General features: G+C 41.8%; 1 protein-coding gene across 1 annotated transcript; it reads left to right on the top strand.

Moving 5' to 3' along the window:
* Positions 1-564: 564 nt before the first annotated feature.
* ZC3H11A (zinc finger CCCH-type containing 11A) lies at positions 565-17817 on the top strand. The gene is made up of 18 exons (XM_065402749.1): positions 565-728; positions 1001-1066; positions 1195-1382; positions 2682-2801; positions 3722-3845; positions 4685-4888; positions 5624-5740; positions 6835-6915; positions 7553-7663; positions 8818-8880; positions 10884-10976; positions 11148-11213; positions 11769-12290; positions 13530-13609; positions 14211-14535; positions 15608-15777; positions 16263-16330; positions 17231-17817. The coding sequence occupies exons 3-18, from the start codon at positions 1329-1331 to the stop codon at positions 17487-17489; spliced, it is 2457 nt and encodes an 818-aa protein (XP_065258821.1). The 5' UTR covers positions 565-728; positions 1001-1066; positions 1195-1328; the 3' UTR covers positions 17490-17817.
* Positions 17818-19314: the final 1497 nt, after the last annotated feature.

The following is a 19314-nucleotide window of genomic DNA, read 5'->3' on the forward strand; positions in this document are numbered from 1 at the left end:
ATATGGATATACTGTATGCATGTACATGTGTATATTTGTTCCAGATCCAAACTTGCCCATATTATAAAGCATTGGCCTGAAAGTGTATTTGTGTGACACTTTTATAACCCCTCAATTTTTGCCATTCCCCCAAATTTTGAGACACTTTATGATGCATTTTAAGTGACAAATAGCCCAATTATATCATTTTTATTACCACATTTGAATATATTGGTGTGTGTATAAACACATTTGTATATATGTATATACATATGTATGTTTATACATACAAATATGTTTTTGCTATACAGGTAATAAAGATGGGGGAAGGTTTTTGTGTTTTCTTAATAGGTGAAGAAATCTTGAAGACCAGAAATTGGAACTTATTGAGTTTTAAATTAAAAAAAAAAATTTAAACTGTCCGGCTGTGGAAGATGGATCTTCATTTTTGCAGCCGCTTTGACTCACAAGTTCATCTTTAAGTGAACTGTTTTTTGAAGAGCTAACTAACCCTCGCTGTCTCCAGTCTGACAGAGAGTATTCAAATGGACTTGCTTCCTCCAGTAGTTGTAAGATGTTTAAAAGCACAGCCTGTGTCTGAATTGTGGATGAGAGATTTCCTTGGCAATGTGAGGAGAAAATTCTTTCTATCCCTTTATTATTAATTCACGGATTGAGTGTTGGTTCGGCCTACAGGAGAAATTAATTGGAAGTCTTTGAAGACCAACGTTCTTGCCGAGGTTATCCAGGTATGTTAATCTATAGATGTCTAATTTCCCCTTGGAATAGTGTGGGGGTGGGAAGGGAGGGCTCATAACTGAAACTGTATTTTTTTTAAAGAATATGACTTATAACAATAGTTAATCATCCAGAGATATTTCCCAGGCACAATTAATTCCTTCAGAGGTAGGCCCCCAATCCTGCACGTAACTCTGTATGGAGCACAGTTTGTTCTATACTAATAAAACTTTTTAATGTCAATAAGGACACAGAAAAATCATTATTTTATTTTAAATCACAGACAAAACTCATGTGACTTGAAAGTACTTCAGAACTGGGATTTTTTTTGGAACTGGTCAGTTTCAAGGTAGTCAAGTTAACACTGTCCCTTCAAACTCATTAAATGGCATTGTTGCAAGGAAGAAGGGAAGTTACTTGTCACTTGATGATCTGATTTATTTATTTTTTTATTCCCCTCAAACCAACTTCTCCAAGGTTACTTTTTAAAGAAGATTTCACTGATCACGTCTGAAGAAGAAAGGGTGAAGCCCGTTTTCACTAAGAGAGGAAGAAGTCTGTGTGGAGCAATAGCCCTGATAACTTGAGCTTATTCTAACAATCTGTCCAGCATGTCTAAACAAGGAGATGATTGCTACTTCTATTTCTATTCCACGTGTACCAAGGTGTGTTATTTTTAAAAACACATTTAAAAAAAACAAACTGAGATGAATTGAGTTTCTCAAATAATTTAATATGTCTCATAGTTAGATTCGAAAGTAGAATCTATCCTGAAGTGTCATAGCTGATTTCATATCCTGTGTACCCATCTTGTTTTGTTACACCTAGCCATTTGTTATGGAAAGGAATAAATTTCAAAGTAGAATAATAATGCAAGATCATCTGTGTAGAGATAGCATTAATCTTTACCCCTGCTCCTGTTTTTATTAAGCAGTAATACTGATTAACACTTTCCAAACAGTTGGTTGCTAATCCTTACGAATAACTTGTGATGTTGGCATTAACTCTTTATAAAGATAGGTAAATCAAGACATGGAATTGAAGCAACTTGCCCAAGCTATGGAGGGAGTCAATGTCAATAATGGATTGGAACTCAAGAGCGCCTGACTCCTTCAGTCAGCTAAACCATTCTGCTTCTCTCTAGAGCTAACTTGCTTATTGGGCCCAATGAACCAGCTATGGGGGAAAAAAATCCATATCATATTGTGACAACTCTGTATGCTGTTTCATTGTTAAATAAATAAGATCCAGAAGTTATAGACATGACTAAGGCCAATGAACAGATGCAGAAACATATATGCCCTTTTTTGTGGCAGCAGGAAAATAATAGTGGCCATTTTTGCAATGGCATACAGTTTTTCAAGAGCTGCAGGCATCATGCTTCACCCACCCCGTGTTGATTGCTGCCTAATTTTTGAATTTCTTAATGTGGCAAATATATCTCAATTTAAAATTAACACTAATAACTATAGCTCTTAAGGATGATACAGTAAACAGAATTCTATCAAGTGTAAATGCAACAGTAAGATGGTTGAGGTTGGCTGTAGGGAATAGGGATGTAGATGTTAATCGTGTGTGTGTGTGTGTGTGTGTGTGTTTATGAAGTGGTTATTGATTTATCTCATTCTTCTATCCCATCCACAATATATCCTGACTTGTTTCATCATGGCCACCTCTAAAGTGTTTGTCTGATGTTAAGATAGTAGTTTAAAATAATGTCAGGAAGGACCTTTCAAAATGTTTCCATAGAATTAATTATTTCTGCCTTCTCCCTGAGAATGCACTTCTCATCCATTGCTCCGTTTCTTCTTCTTGATTCATCTGCCTTTCCATTCCCCACACTAGGATCAGTTCAGTCACTGAGCCTTTTTCCTTCAGTTCAGAAAGTCCCACTTTTACCACTCTCTTTGTACCTGGGTTTTTCAGGTTGCAACCTCTTATTTGCTTTTGTCCCATTGGCACAGGGGGACAGTTGTCCCTTCCGTCATTGTGAAGCTGCACTGGGAAACGAGACTGTCTGCACACTCTGGCAGGAAGGGCGCTGCTTCAGGAGTATCTGCAGGTTTAGGCACATGGAGATTGACGTAAGTGTTCATTTTGCAAGTACGTTTTCGGACAGTGCTTTTTATCTGGTGCTCAGTGAACTGCTTAAAATTAAACTTGTGTTACTGAGGTTCACTGTTGTGGTAGTCTTGTCACAGATGCTTGTGCTGAACATGCAAACACCAAGAAGATGAGAACTGATTTAGAATCATACAAGTGGATCTGATTGGAGGCTCCTCAGTGCAAGCAGGTTACTTTGACACTTCCTAATTTGGTTTGAATTGGAACAATAATTTACAGTAGGAAGCAAAGAGCATAGAGTGGGTTCACTTTTACATATCAGTTTTGCCTGCTCTAAGCAACGCTGGCCTCCAGTGATCAAAGTAAAGGGATGAATTTAAGAAAATTTAAGCCTGTTAGAAAAACAACTCCTTGCTGTGATATCTACTAGACACTGGAATAGTCTCTTCAGTGGAAGTGACAGTAGTCACATTGGTTTTATTACTTAAAATTGTGGTGGCCCTAGCACTGGGGAATAATTCTGCACTGGCCCTTTGGGAGATGAACTAGATGTGATTAATGTGTCTTTTCCATCTCTGACTTCTCCAGTTTTCTACATACTTTTTGTCAGGGGCTATAATAGACTGGAAAGTGGAGAAAGGAAAGAGGAAGTGTAGTGACAGACAGATGCAAAATTGTCGTTGTCGTAGTTTTTGTAAAGATTGTATATGTGCCCAGAGCACTAGATCGGATTTTTGTTTCAGTTATGAGGCAATGTCCTAACGGTATATTGAAATATTTTATCTTTGTGACATGTTTGACCTGTGAAACGAAGTCATAATATTGCATTGTGATTGTTCTGTGAGCATTCTATGCCACTTGGATGCCATCTGATAACTGCATGACTCTGTAGCTTTTCCAAGGTGACTTTAATGTGGGTCTTTGTTTTGTCTGTCTGAAGAAAAAACGCAGTGAGATCCCTTGCTACTGGGAGAATCAGCCAGTTGGCTGTAAGAAATTAAATTGCGCTTTCCATCACAACAAGGGACGCTACGTCGACGGACTCTTCCTACCTCCAAGCAAAAGTGAGTTGTTTCATTTTTCTCCTTCGGCAATTCTTCCCAGATCCCTGAAGCCTTGTAGAGCCGACCTCTGGATTTTTACTTGCACAGATGTTTCCGAGTGCTCCTGCTATTGGTAGTTGAAAAACAAAGGCTGCTCAGTTGTTCATGATAGAAATTAAAATCTGTGGTGGTTTCAAATGGAACACCAGTCTGACCTAAAATGTCAAAAATATTTATTTAAAAATCAGTTCTGAGACCACTGCAACAAATATTACATTATTTGCTTCATTAACAAACAAATACTGGCTCTTAAGGTCGATATTAAAACTTGTTGGCCCAAGAGTCGAAATATCCCTCACCTTGGTCAGTTTTTCTTTGTGAGACAAGAAGTCTTGATATTATCAAAACAGGAAGTAAATTTGTTACTTATATAGCAGCTTCGGTGCTGTACAACGGCTGATTTGTACCAGCCAGCTGCTGATCCTGAACACAAGAAATGGGCCTCCAGCTGTAGTCAAGGCTGAAATGAATAGCTGTGGGGATTTCACCCAATTTTTTTTTATGCTTAGCTGCTTCTCTCCCTTTTATTAACATTTTCCTTCTGTTTTAGGCTACCTTCATCTCACTCAACCTTTCAGTAGGTGCGAAGAGAGAGAACTTTGTGGGGCTGTAAAAATAATAGCCAGACATCTATGCTCTCTCACCTGGCATGTTCATACTGAGCAGAGTCTCTTCTCTCATAGTGAAGGAGAGTTCGGCATGTCTGGAAGTCTATATGCATTATGGTTTTGGAAATGAATGAAGCGCTGGAGTCAAGGTTTTAAATAGGCAATTTACAGGTGTTTCTCCTGTTCTTCTAGCTGTGCTGCCAAGTATGACTGAGTCTGTGGAAGAGGAGGTGAAGATGACCCAAATCTCGCTGCAGCAGAATAAACTGTCTGTCCAGTCCAACCCCTCCCCCCAGCTGCGGGGGGTGATGAAAGTGGAAAACTCTGAAAACGTTCCCAGTCCCACTCATCCGCCAGTCGTAATCAATGCTGCAGATGATGATGAAGATGATGACGGTGAGCAGATTTTATCTCTAAAGCATATTATATCTCTGATATTTAAATAAACTCATACAGCACTGATGCATTTGCTATGTGCCTAGTAATCAACCTTCAGTTTACATGGTTAGTCGTGTGGTGGTTCTAGTCTAGCATTCTGCACTGTGCAGTGGCCAATACCTGGAATATTGGAGGGGAAAGCTTTTCTAAACTCTTGTTGGACAAGGAAACAGGAAGGGAATTTCGTCCTTAAGCACCATCACCCTCCTAGGCAATCCAGGAAGTAGCCTTGTCTAGCGATTAAGAGCTAGGAACTGAGTCACAAGACCTAGCTCTTAGCTCTGGCATGGCCATACTTGGGCAAGTCACTTAGGCCAAGTGGCCACTGTTTGAAGTCAGAGGGAGCTGATGGGTGCTCAAGTTGAGTACCCAAAAACCCTGGCCATTTTGGCCTTAACCTCCCAATACCTTCACTTTTGCATAATGAAGAGAGTACTCACCCCTTTGCACCACTTAGATGAAATGTGCTGCGTAAGGGCATGGTCTGATATCTGAAAGCACAAGATTTAGTTATTAGTTATTTGTACTACCATTGCACCTAGGAACCCCAGGCATGATCCATGACTCCATTGTGCCAGCTGCAGTATGCAACCAGAACAAAAAGGTTCCTGGTTTTCCCTGCCTCAAAGTGCACACAGTCTTGTCCAATTCCTGATGCTAATTGAGTGTGAGCTAACATTTTGTCCCTTTCAGATCAGCTTTCTGAAGAAGGAGATGAAACTAAAACACCTGTTCAACAGCCAGCTACAGAAACCCATAATGGATTGCGGATAATTTCTACTCGGAAATCCAGTGCTAATTCAAAACAAGGTATTTCATGTTTATATTGTAGGAGCTCCTAAAGGTCACAGCCAGGTTGGCTCTTAGACCCCATTGTGTTAGGTGTTGATCAAATGTAATAAATGACCACCCCGGTGGTTTGCCTGGCAAAAACCTTAATTCTAGCTATTGGCTGAGCTGCTTAGTAAGGTGATCTTTGGATATCAGCCACTCTTCTGCAGTCACAAACAGGATAGTTGAGTCAATGCTTAGCTCATTCTTTTTTCAAACGCTTTTGGTTTATGTTGAGCAATCCCAGTAGGCATTGAAACAGGAAATGATAGTTTGACTTTTCAGGTTACCTTTTAAAAAATTCATCTTGGTAATCAATGCTTACATTAAATCTTGCTAGCTTTAGGAGCATATGGAGTGGTCCATGAGTTAGCATGGAGGTCATCAGGCTAGAGCACCTTATGTACACTGGGTATCTCCACTGATTTCAGTGGAGTTATTCCTGGTTTACACTAGTGTAAGACGGTGTAAGATTGCACCCTAAGTCTTTAAATTACCATGCATGTGTAGTTTTGAGGTTCTTACTCCTTAAAAAGACATCACCAAGGAAGTTCTGTAGGGAAAGGGGGTATTTGTATGGTCATGCAGTAGCATCTTCTGACACCTGAAGAAGTGTACCACAGCTAGTTCAGAAAGCAGCATGTTGTGGAAGAACAGTGAGGTGAGGGGTGGAAATGGGAGCACAGAATGGCTCTGGAAGGTGAGCATCTCTGTGACTTAGCTGTCACAGGAGACCAAAGGGGAGTTCAAAGCCTGGATTTCCTCACACAGTTTAAAAAAAAAAAAAAAAAAAAAACCTTAAAAGTAAGCCAAGTGACTAATAGCGCAGATGTTGGTAATTCTTAAAAATGCAGCTTCTGCTCTCTTGTGAGACCAAGCAAGCCAAATTCTGTGGCCATGAACTTAGGGGTGTTTTTTTTCTTCTTTCATGTCTGTTAATACTGATTTTTTTTTTATTTTATTTTGTTATTTTTTTTGGAAAAAGCAGTAAATGTTGAGAAGCTTGGTCTGCATTCATAGACATGCACCATTGCTTTTAAGTTTTGGGTTCATTCACAATTCTGCATTTTCAGATAACCGTTTGAATTTTGGAATAAAAACACTTGAAGAAATCAAGTCCAAAAAACTGAAGGAAAAATCACAAAAACAAGGTGGTGAGTTACTCTCCCTCCCTCCCAAATTCAATGGCACTCCTGTCTCAAGAGAGACAACAGTTTTTCCTGCATGGGAAATACACAGGATGACTTGCAGGGTTTTTTTGGGTTGGGATAATCTGTATTTGCTTTCAGAGAAGGACTGTATTGTTTGAAAAAAATGGCTTAAAAATAGTTCAGGTGTTAAAAGCAGAGTCCAGATGGCAAAAGCTCTCTTGTATTAGTTAGGCCCTCTAAAGCAGGGAGTAAAGTCGAAATGAGAAGGGTACAAGAATATACTCTAATGCTGTTGTGCATTATGTATCTTTTCCCCCCTGTAGCATCTGGATAGCTGGCCAAGCATTGGCTAGGACTATTCTGTGCAGTCCTTTGTATTTACTCTTCTCTTGTGGCCCAGATATGCCATTGATTGAGTGGGAGATCTGTTCATAAAGGTGTTTTTACACACCCTCAATTGAACGATCTGGGCCTTGATTTCAATTTGCATATAAATAATGTTTTTGTTGAAGTGATTTAAAATCAGTTTGCCAGGAATAAAGTAACTCTTGTCTATTTTTCCTCATGTGGTAAGGGAGTGGCTTTTTATAAACTTTCCCCCCCCCCGCTAACTTAATCTATTTTTGTTTGCTGTGATCAGAAGGCCCCTCTGGAGTTTCTGTTTATCCCCTCCAATCCCAGACCATTCCTGGTCCGGAAAAGGAAAACCTACGGACGGTGATCAGGACTGTAACCTTGTCTGCAAAGCAAGGTAATGATAACTGCTGCCTGCTTCCCTGGTTCCATTTTAGTAGCTCCTTAGACTGTAGTGTTGGTCCAGATGTCCTTGCTCTCTCTGGCCAACATGGTGTTCATCTGCTACTGATGGTGCCGAAAGGTGTTTGAAGACTTTATTTAAAGCTTCGAAACCCATGGTTTTCTACAGAAGGAAGAATCCCTGGATATATCGAAAACCTCTGACAGTGCTGGTACTCAGAGAAGCATATAGATTTTTGACTTTTGCATCAGGACATTCAGCATCTGGACATCACCTTTAAAGGGTTACGGAGAAGTGCTCGAGCTAACCATAACAAGCCAGTGTTACAAAATGTGACCATAATGCTGCAAACACTTGAACATGTGCTTGACTTTACTCCCAACAGGTCTGCTGGTGTGAGTAGAGCTACATATGTGCTCAGGTGTTTGCAGGATCAGGACAAGCGTTTGCACAAGGATATAGCTGCAAAACCAAATAACAAAAGGAGAGAGAAATGAATGGGTGCAAACAGGAGAAAACTGAAGGACTAATGAGAGGAAGCAGCTACAGAGAAGCTCTGTGGCATTGGAGAGGGGGCCAGCACTAAACAAGCAGAGAAGGGTGTTGGTGGGAGAAGTGTATGTTCATGAGGTAGTCTGCAGTAAGACACTGCGAAGTTCCATTTTTTTTCAGAGAGAGACTCGTTGCTGTTTGATAGTTGTTTATCCTAGTAAGGAATAAATCTTCAAAGTGTCTAGTAGACTAGAGCCCGAATATGGAAGCTGTGGTCTCAAGAGGCATTTTGCTTGCTTGTAAGAGTAAAACTTAACTTTGTGAAAACTTCTGCTGTAGGAGAACCTCCCTAACCAGCACAGTATATAACTTGCACACTTGTCATCGGAGCCTTAATAGCAGAAAGCTGAAGCGAGATCTCATACTACGATTTTTACTAAGTATACTACAGTACACTTCCTAGTACATTTCCAAACTGTAATTATCAAAATGTTTTATGATGCAATATTATTGCATTTTTGTTTCCTCGCTAATAGGCAAAATCTCATGATTTACAATAGGAGTCTATCACTTGTGTAAACTGGCAAGATTATCTTATATCTATACATGGCTACTGCTTTTTCCAAATTAAAGATGCTTATGTTTCACTGTTCCAGGTGAGGAGCCTCTGATTCGATTGAGTCTCTCGGAGAGACTGGGAAAACGGAAACCCTCCATAGGTAAGAACTCATAAGCTAGAGAAATAACGCTGGCTAGAGTCAGCTTCCTCTGCACAGCTCTGGTAATGCACTTAAGTTGAAATCTGCAACACCCATCTGCCATTACATCTGTAAGGCTCCAGGCAGCTCTGTTAATGTGGTTTGAAAATATATTTTATAGAACAAAATAAAGCTATAGGAATTTAGTTTAAGGAAAAAATGAGTATGTATGAGACTCTCCCATTACCTGAATGCTGGTCTGTAACATGGTGGCAGTTTCTACAGCCCTGCATAAGGTTGCAGAGTAATTGCTGCTGTGACTCATGCTGACAGGTGGGTCCTTAACTCCAACCAGGCTGCAAAGGGGATGGAGTGTCTCTTTGGAAAATGGGGAACAAGGGACTTGGACAGGTGAGGATTTGCAGGGAAACCCTAGGAACAGCCAAACTTGAGGAGAAAGCTTTTAGGGTAAGGTTTATAGTTAGTTAGATATCTCAAGAAGGGGATAATTTTTTGACTCTATGCAATGTGTATACTCTGAAGCAGTGTGGGTACTCCAGCTGCTTACATAGTCTGCTTCTTTAACTTAAGTCAGAAGCCATCAAGTCATCTATTTGGTAATTCCTGAGCTTGTGGCTTCTTGTATGCTTTACCAGAGAAATATGGTGCCCCCAAAACACCAGAGCAAATATATTGCATTTGCCCCCAGGCTTGTGCAGATATATTGTTCTGGTGCCCTTCTCCTTAAAAATGTCTGCATTTCAGATACTGTAGGACAGCGTTTCTCAAATGCAGCCACTGTGGTTGCATGCGGCCACCAGGGGCTTTTCTTGCGACCACAGCCTCTTGGGCAGTGACTGGCAGTGGGGGTGGGGTGCAAAGCAGTGGTCCCTCCCCCAGGGCCATCAGCAGGGGTTTGGCACTGCCCCCCTCTGGAGCCACAAATGCCAGAGGAACAGGCAGTTGGTATGAGTTCCCCACCTTCCATGTGGCAGTGAGGCTCGGGCTTCAGCCCTGAGGTGGCGGGCGGCAGGCTCCGGTCTTGGGGCTTTGGGCTCCAGCCCTGGACCCTGCCTGAAGGTGCCAGCCCTTGTCTCACCACCCCCCTACATCACTCCTGGCCCCCACTGCCTCCCCTGCCCCCCATCCATAGCCCCTGGTCCCCGCTGTCCCCCCACCCACCTCTTATCCAGGGCTTACTGGCTGAGTAAGTCTGCTGTGAAAATTTATATTTGTATGTTTGTTAATATCACTTTTCACAGTCTCCCAGATAGCTAGTAAGTCTGCTGTGGAAATTGATATTAACAAATATACAAATATATCTTTTTGCAGCAGAGGACTTACTAGCTAGCAAGTCTTTTTTAAAAAGCAACCAAAAAGAAAAAGCAACAACAACAAAAGACTGTGCAAAACACCTTATTTGTGTTTCTATTCTGTTTAGGTCCAATAAAGAATAGAGACAACTGTACATTATTTTTAATTGAGTCTGCAAAAAACCTCTACATAAATAAATTACAATGATTTGAAAATGTATATGTGCATATTTATTTGTTTTTCCTAAAGTCAAGTATTTTAGGAAAAATTGTCAGAACGCCCACCAGCAAAAGTTGGTGGCCGCACTCTGAGGCCACCACAAATTTATTATGAGAACCCCTATAAGTTTGTGAAGTGCTTTAGAACTTTCCACCCTGAGAGTCCCTGCCTTGATTTGGCAGTTGCTTCATAAGGGAGAGTTTCTCAGAGAGCCTCTTACCCTCCTGACATCCTTATCTTGTGTTACTTGGGTTTCAAAATGCTTCTTCCACTGAGAACCATTGTGCTATTTGGGAGCTACAACTTAGAAGCAGAAATAGCAGAGATTAGCAGCTGGAAAATAAACACAGAAAAATTAAACTCTGTGAAAGGTAAAGAGAGCAGAGCTTCTAGGCGACTCCTCTGTCTTCAAGTCCTCCTATGTATAAGCGCTTGTTAATACGTTCAGATATTAGCTGTTGACTTTCTTTCCACCATGTTTGGCTTTACAGATGAAAGTGGCCCTCCATTGAAGCGTAGCCTTGCTGAAAGGCTGGGAAAGAAGCTTGAATCTCTGGAGAAGACTGACAAAGCACCAAAGAGAGGTACTGCTGCTTAAGAAATCTTTGGGTTTGTTGCATACAGACTTCAGTTTGTAGTTCCCTTTTGGTTCTTTGTATGTTAGATGAAGCCTCTCAATATAACTTTGAATTTCCTGGAACTATGTGAGAGACAAAGGAGCAGCCCACCTAACTGCTTTGTGTTTGTTCTTGCAGTTCAAGTCCCCAAGTCTCTTAAGGAGAGGCTAGGATTGCCAGCTGAGCAGACTAGCACGGAGACAGGTAACTAGCATGGAGACAGCTGATGCTCCCCTTTTTCCTGGACCTGCCATTTCTCAGCAATCCGCATGACCCTACCCTTAGCCATTAGAGCTCCTGTATCTGCCAGCATGAGAGTTCTGGCTCTTGACAGCCAATTTGATTCCACTTGTGCCTCAGGAAGCTTTGCTTGCCTGTTTATAAGCAGAAGAGTTTAAAACCAGCTTGGAGACAAGTGAAATAGAAATTGGAAACCAAGAGATGGGATTGGAAATGCCAGTGGAGGTACAAGGTAGTGGTAGAATGGGGCAGATTTACCTCTGTGCTGCAGTCATCACAGTAGTAATAGATTGTTTACAGAAAAGGGATCAGAGTGTGCCCTACAATTTGACATACATGCTTCCCTAAACCACATTCACAAGTTTAGGTTATGATTTGGTTTCCTTTCTCTTTGACACACTGACGTTCACAGTTTTTTGGGGGGCCCTAAGTGGCTACTTAATTTTTTTTTTTTTTCAATGCACAGGTCACAGTCTTTTCTTTAAATGTTTTGGTTTTTTCCTCTTTTGGTGACAACAGAAAGAGCTGCAAAACCAGCAGGTGAGATCCGTGTGAAAACACTAGAAGAAATCCGTCTTGAGAAAGCCAACCAGAGACGGGGAGAACCTCAAACCAAACTCAAGACTGAAGAGACTTGTAGAACAGAAGATCCTAATCCAAGGGTGAAACCCTCCCCAACAATTAGAATCAAAACCTTTTCTGAGGTTCTGGCTGAGAAAAAAAACAGGGAGTTGGGGGAGGAAGATCAGCTAAAAGTGGAGGAAAAGCTAAAAGCGGAGGAAAGTCCTACCAAGCCGAAGACTGAGAGTGAGCCCAAGAAGCAGGGCACTGCAGCTCCACCTATAGCCAGCAAAGGGCAGCTGGAGGAGTCAACAGGCAAAGCCATGTCAATAGGGGAGGTGCGCATTAAAACATTGGAGGAGATCAAGCAGGAGAAAGCCCTGAGGATGCAGCAGAGTGGAGAGAACACCCTAAATACGCCACCGCAACCTGAGCTTACTCCCACCGGGAGGAGATTACTGCGCATTACAAAGCTGACAGGTAACAAATGCTTTGGCCATTCCTATAGTACAGCAGGTTCCCCCTTCTTTGCTGGTATTTTCAGTTTACTCAGAAATCACTCACTCCACTACATATTACAGCTAGAAGACTTTCAAAGTCAAAAGTTAAGAAGTGCCAGAATCAGGGTTGCCCATGTCAACCCTACTTGCTGCTTTGTACATATGTAATTAAAGACTGTCATGCATATCGTTTGCTATGTCTTCTATGGGGCTCCTGCCTCATTCAGTGAATGCATAGTTATTTAATGTGGAGGACAAAATGCAATATTGAATGTGTGGCCTCAGGCCTCAAACTTTGTACTGAATACAAAATTCATTCCCTCCTGGGAGTTTCTGTGATTCTCTCAAAATAATATTGGAGTCACTGTTTCATGAACATTAATGTATGTATCTTCATAACACCCCTGTGAGGTAGGAATGTGTGTGTGTGTTCTGTTTTTTTTACAGCTGGGGAACTGAGGCACAGAGAGAGATTAAGGCCAAAATTGTCCACTAATTTTGGGTGCCCAACTTGAAATATCTAGGACTTGCCTTTTTTTTTTTTTTTTTTTTTGAGCATGAGCACTTTGTATGTTCAAAGCACAATTCCACTGATGTCTGAGTGCTCAGTGTTTTTGTGTCTTAAACCACAGGCATCTCATGTTGGGCACCCAGAAAATGGGGAACACACAATTAGTAGCCAGCTGTTAACACTAGTTTGAGTGAGGTGCCCAGCATCACACAGGAACTCTGTGGCAGAGGCAGGCATAGAATGCAGTTTACCAGGGCAGCATTCAACCGCCTAACCATGAGACCATCCTTTTTCATCCTATAGTCCTCTGCCTCGTTCACTATACACTTTCCAACCTCTGCAACAAATAAGGCAGGGGTCCTACAGACAACAGCCTCATTCATTCATTCCCTGCGCACAATACATAATGTGCACTGTAGAAAGTGTCTTTCAGATGTAACATTAAATGGGAGTCTCTTTGGGTCATCACAGTGCTTGGTCAGCTGCAAGTAAAAGTTCTCTGGTGTGTAGCGCAACCCAGACCTCATGATTACAGTGTGTACAACTGAATGGAAGATTATAGAGCACAAGCTGCAGCCAAATTCTTAGACTATTAAACTGGTTCGTTTGCCCCAAAAAGTTGGAAACCAGTAGTGTGAAATGCTGTTCAGGAGATCTGTGGTGTTTGAACTCTTAGAATTAACAGTGTGGGTTTGGGATGTTTTAAAGCACCTGGAAGAGAAGAAAAGAAGTTGGTGGAGTCGAGCATTCCGCCCCTCAGAGCTGGACCAACAGACAAGGCTGCAGAGGTGAGTCCCTAGAGAATATAGGAAACACTATGTGTCAGAAGGTGCCTTGGATAACATTCACATTCTGTTTACCAGCATGACTTGGCACATACCTCCGATGCAATGGGGATGTCTGTACATTTCTGCATCTAAATTCTGGAGATTAATCCAGAGTCCTGTCTTCTGTGGTAGCATTTCAAGACAACATTGCAATGACCAAATGGCTTTGAATTTCTTGCTATTTATACGTAGCAATGAATAAGAAGCCCTGGTAGCAATAGCAAAAGCCAGGACTTTGTAATCAGAGTAATCTGTCTGTTGAGGGCAGCATTGGCTACTTGTGTTTCCCTTGGGCTCCTACTAAGAATGGACTAGATTGCAGCTAGAGTCTTTTGCTTTGATCAAGGGACAACCCATGCTGGGATTTGTAGCCTCTGTGGGCTGCACTTCTGTAGTAAAGGTGGGGGTGTTTGTGAACCTTGATGTAGGTTGCCAAAATGCAGCTGACTGATATTAGGGTGGTTCTGAGCTCAGAGTCCTCTCCATAGGAATTGCTGATTAGGTTTGTGTTCTGAAGTCACCCTAGATTTGTCCCATCTTGTTCCTCTCTTATTTTCTCTAGTCTTCAGATGAGAGTGCAAACAACTCTACAGTTCAAATGAAGAGTTCTCAAGAAATACTGAGGGAGAAGCGGCAGCTGAAGCCACGGCAGAAGGAGAAGCTCCAGAAGGAAATATCTGCTATGTCATCCCCTGGAGAAGAAACGATTGAAGAGAAGAGCCCAGCGGCCGGAAGTCCTGAATCCACTGTGACGCCTGGGGCAACTCGTCGGTTGACAAAGAGACTGACTGTGAAATCAGAGGAAGCAGTGATGGAAAGTCCAGGAACAGAGGGTTCAGTACTACCAGTGAAACATGCAGCTCAGTCTCTGGAGCGAAAGGCTAAAGGTGAATGTCATTTTGTGTAGTATTTTCTGTAAGAGGGATTTAACTTTAGGGGCTGGATCACTTAATCTGTTCCCCAAATCACTCAGTTATTTTGCTCAATATTTTTAGGGAAAGATGACCAGTGCTCATTCTGCAGTGTAGTCATAATTGGACTTTTCTCATCATCACAAGTGCAGCACAGCATATTTTGTTCAGTTGGCAAAATGGCCAGACCTTGATTCAGAAGAAGAATGGAGTAGTAAAAGGAGATACTGCCGGTCTGGCATTGATGCATTGGCACAGTAGTGTAACAAGTTGTGCAGATCCTTGATGTGGGTGGGAGAGAGAGCCTACACAGAATTTGCCTGTTCTGTTTCTGCCCAGCTCTCGTCTGTGTTAACCCTTTCCTTTCTGAGAGCCCTAAAATTCCCAAACTTTAAAAAAAAAATCTAACTAGAAAATGGCTTTCATTTGTGAACGCTGAAATTTCAGTAAAGTTACCCTAGAAAAGTGGTGGTGTTGCTTAGGATCTTGACGCTGTCCAGATTTTCTCTATATTCTCCCTTTTATTTCTGATTGGTTTATGAATTCATCCCTGACCGTTGAGTAGTGTTGCTGTACAGCTCCTACATTCCACCCCAAAGATGGCTGTGTTAATGGAGGTGAAGTAATTTCTCTGAAATGTGTTAGAGCTGATAAGATGAGACACTGTAAGTCTATTAGCATTTTTATAGATTGCTGACTACATAAGAACAGAACAGCCATACTGGGTCAGACCAAAGGTCCATCTAGCCCAGTATCCTGTCTTCTGATAGTGGCCAATGCCAGATGCCCCAGAGGGAATGAACAGTCTCTGGCAAACAGAGACTAGGGCCACCATTCCTGCCCATCCTGGCTAATAGCCATTGATGGACCTATCCTCAATGAACTTATCTAGTTCTTTTTTGAATACATGTATTTGAACTGCCAAAGGGTTAATTGGGGGTTACAAGGTGCTGTGCCTTAAACTCATTGCTGGCTTTACAGAGGAGCAAGGAAACTGCATCAATCCTAGGAACCAATCAGCTTCTGTTCCTTTCCTTTTATTTTCCAGCCAAACCCAAGGTGACTGTGAAGCCATCAGGCGTGAAAACCATCTCCCCTGCAAAACAGGCCCTGAAACGTAAGGTGGCTGAAAGTCATCCTTCTGCCATAGCAGCTGTGAAACCACTAAGCACCACTAGCAGTGACTTGAAGGAGCTCCCAGCTAAAAAAGCAGCTGTGGTAAGGAAACTGGCTTACAAGCTGGACAGCCTATGGTGAAACCTGAACAGAAGTGTTTCACCCTGCCCCTAAGAGAAGACCGAAGATAGATATAGGGATGTCTTATCTCTCTTACGCAGTTCTGTCCAGATCTGAGTCCCTTACCATACCATGGTATGATTTTGATGCATCTTCCTCCATCTTTTATTAGATGAGTAACAGCACTTTTATAATGTTCTTAGTTAAATGTCTTCTCAGTGGAGTGAAGTACATACCACTTACGTGCATTCCAGAGTGGCTAGTCAACTACTGCTGAAGACTTCAGGCCCTTGATAGGCATTGAGTTTTATGCTCACTTTGTCTGGGAAGGCCCAGAATTGTTTTGGCTTGGGGCTCAGGGATGATATGGCTGTGCAAGGATGGGGCAGGCATTATACTGGAGGAAAAGAAATCTGCCGAGAAATATTTTACTTTTGTACCTTAACTTTCATCTTGCTTTTTCCCAGACTACTGTTCTAGCCGTGCCAGAGGATAGTCCGGCCACTGTACCGGAGAGAGCAAAATCCAGAGACAGGTAATGTCTGCAACTTGCTCCTGTTCCTGTTAGAAAAGGTTTTTGTCACTGGGGTTTCGGTTTGAAACTTCAGTACAGTCTCTGCCTGACATTTGGGAAGATGAGTTTGAGGTCATCAATGTTATAATATACCTGTTAAGCCCTGCAACATACCCTGCTTTAATTTTCTAACTATTTAGCAGACTCTCCTTTGGATTATCTTTTAAAACATTTGAGTTGATTTTGTTAATGTTGGTGAATTGGCATCACTTGCAGTAGCATCTTTCTGGATTCCTGTGAGGTCCTGAAAGAGGCGAGGGTGGCGCTGGAGTGGGATGAAGATAGGGGAAGACTTTCCTGCTGGCTCCTCCTCAAATGCTAACTAGTAGCTGGCATTCTCTGTGACCAAATGCATGTCTCAGCAGAAGGCTCTGTAAGAGAAGAGGGATATTAGGTGAAGAAAATAACGCAGAGCTGGATGAGATAAGTTTATGCAGCACCTGGCTGAATCAGGGCTGACTAAAATCCACTGCTGTCAGCTTCTTACTGTCAAGAGCACCAAATTCATCCAAACGTGTGATGGAAAGAGTAAATAGTTGATATCTGTTTTAACAAACAGTTCACAAAGTTTTATCCATTCACATTTTTATAATCTGTTTAGTAAATTAGTGTAAGTGTATTGTCTTTGGAGGCAGAGCATTTGGGGATCTAGGAAAAAGATGGTTTAATTCTCATGGTTGTGTCTAGGTCCCCAAACTGAGAATGTACCTGTAATATTACGTTGGACTCAGAGACAGCCACTGCTTAATTACACAGCAATTCCAAAGGATTGGAGGTGTGGGGGAGAACACTGCAGTAAGAGAGGGCGGTTGGCAAAATAGATATTTTCAATTAAAGAATTGCTCTCTCTCTTCTCCCAAGCCCTGAGTTGCATATAGGAAGCCAAGCAGCCTCTGTGGCTCAATCAGAGATGTCAAGCCCAACCTCTTCACAGGCAGCAGTCAAGACCCGCAGGCTGAGCTCCACCACAGCTGGGAAAGCACCCTTATCCGTAGAAGATGACTTTGAGAAGCTGATTTGGGAAATCTCTGGAGGCAAACTGGAAGCAGAGATTGATCTGGACCCAGGGAAAGATGAGGATGACCTCCTGCTTGAACTGTCTGAAATGATTGACAGCTGAACCAGACTTATACTTACCTTTTAAAACAAAAAACATTTTAAACTCTATTTTGTTGGATACCCAAGATAAACCTTTTTCTTCTATATGAGGCTTTGCCACAAGTCTTTAAGTACACTTGAACTGATAGAAATTGGCAATATCTGCACTCAATTGTCGTTAATTTCCCTGCAGGTCAGAGTTAAGAGCCTGTGTACCCATCCTGTTACCACAGGCGGCTATTTTGAATATGTGAGGACAAAGCACTTCAGAGTTTCAGGCCAGAAAGATCCTGGAGCCCATCTATAAAGCCTGGGGGTGTAAACTTCTTCCACTGATTTAAGGCTGTGAAGGCTTTAAAAAAAAAAAAAAAATTCTCAGCAAGGTGTGCAAAACTCAGTGTGTTTCAAAGCTTTTGGCAACTCTTGAGTTGTATTTGTCCTTACCTTCTTGTTTTAACATTCTACCAAAAAATAATGAAAAAGTGGGGAGAGAAGGATAATTACTACAGTAATGTGGGCCAAACATACTGCCAAAGGTGCGGGATCGGGTTAATCCATCCAGCCTTACTTCCTTTTAATTTTATCAGGGACAACACAATATCAGTATGGAAAGCAGCAGCTATACAGTACACGAAGACTGCCTTCCTCCCTTTGAATCATACTGTTCTAAATCTTGGGGGGTTGGTACTTTTTGTTGACTGAGTAAGGTCCTGGGGCAACTGGTGTAACCCCTCTTGGTCTGCTGCACATCAGTAAATTGAAAATGGGTCTTAAAAGTGCCTCTCATTTCCAAGAATCTCTTCCCTCTTCTGCTGACTTTTCTTCTACTGAGAAGCGGTAGCTGCTGGCACTGATGGGGAAAACACTTTTAGCTTTCTTTGAACCCCAATTCGCTGTATAGGCTTGTCTGATTTGATGTAGCACTATGCTGGAATTCAGCCAATAGGAAGCATGTGTCAAGTCAGGCAAGTCTTAGAAGTGTCAGAGCAAACTCTGTTCCCTCCCCTGTCCTGTGGATACCTTTCTCTCTTCTCACCCTTCATTTCTCTATAACTCCCCCCTCCTCCCCCCCCCCCCCCGGCCTGAACTAATCATTTAGGAAGTACACACCTGGGGTTGGGATGTTAGGAAAACTAGTCTTCTGTGCTTGACAGTCCATTTGTCTGAACTGTGTACATGGAGAGAATGATTGAGATTGGGGTGTATTGTGTATCCCATCACCTATGTTCATTTTGACCATAAGATTTTTTTTATTTTTTTTTATTTTCTTAAACCTTCAACAAACTAGTCCCTTCCGACTTTGAGCTGTGAGGATATAGGTGTGGCAAGGCTTTTGCTGCTGGCAGGCTTAAAAACAAAAAGTTTAATTGTATTGTAAATATTTTGTCTTTGAAAGAAAACACGTACATGATTTGATAATCCACTGTGATGTCTTAGTTCTTATAGGGAAGATTTGAACCAAAACCAATTTTTAAATTAAAAAGCCCACTCCTGAAGAAACTGCTGTTATAGTTCTAGGAGGGACACCATGCAGAAAGCTTCATCCCAAAGAAGCCGAAAAGCAACAACCCTCCATCCTGCTGAAGGACTTTTCACAATGAGACTTCTGGTTGCTTGTGCACAAATGGAAGCAACTTTCAGAGAGAGACATATGTATGAGAGATTGTGATCTAAAAATCTTTTCCCTGCTGCTTGTTATCTCCCTGTGTTTAAGCAGAATATTCCGTTCCATTGTCAGCTTTGTTCACTTCCTTCTCTGGATGAGAAGTCCTGTCTATGAAGGCAGAATTTTATGTATGCCATTACTTCTGTAAATATTTTATTCTTTCATTTTCTATTTAGTTTGT

This window comes from Emys orbicularis, chromosome 4 (genome assembly GCF_028017835.1).
Source record: "Emys orbicularis isolate rEmyOrb1 chromosome 4, rEmyOrb1.hap1, whole genome shotgun sequence".
Taxonomy (NCBI): domain Eukaryota; kingdom Metazoa; phylum Chordata; order Testudines; family Emydidae; genus Emys; species Emys orbicularis.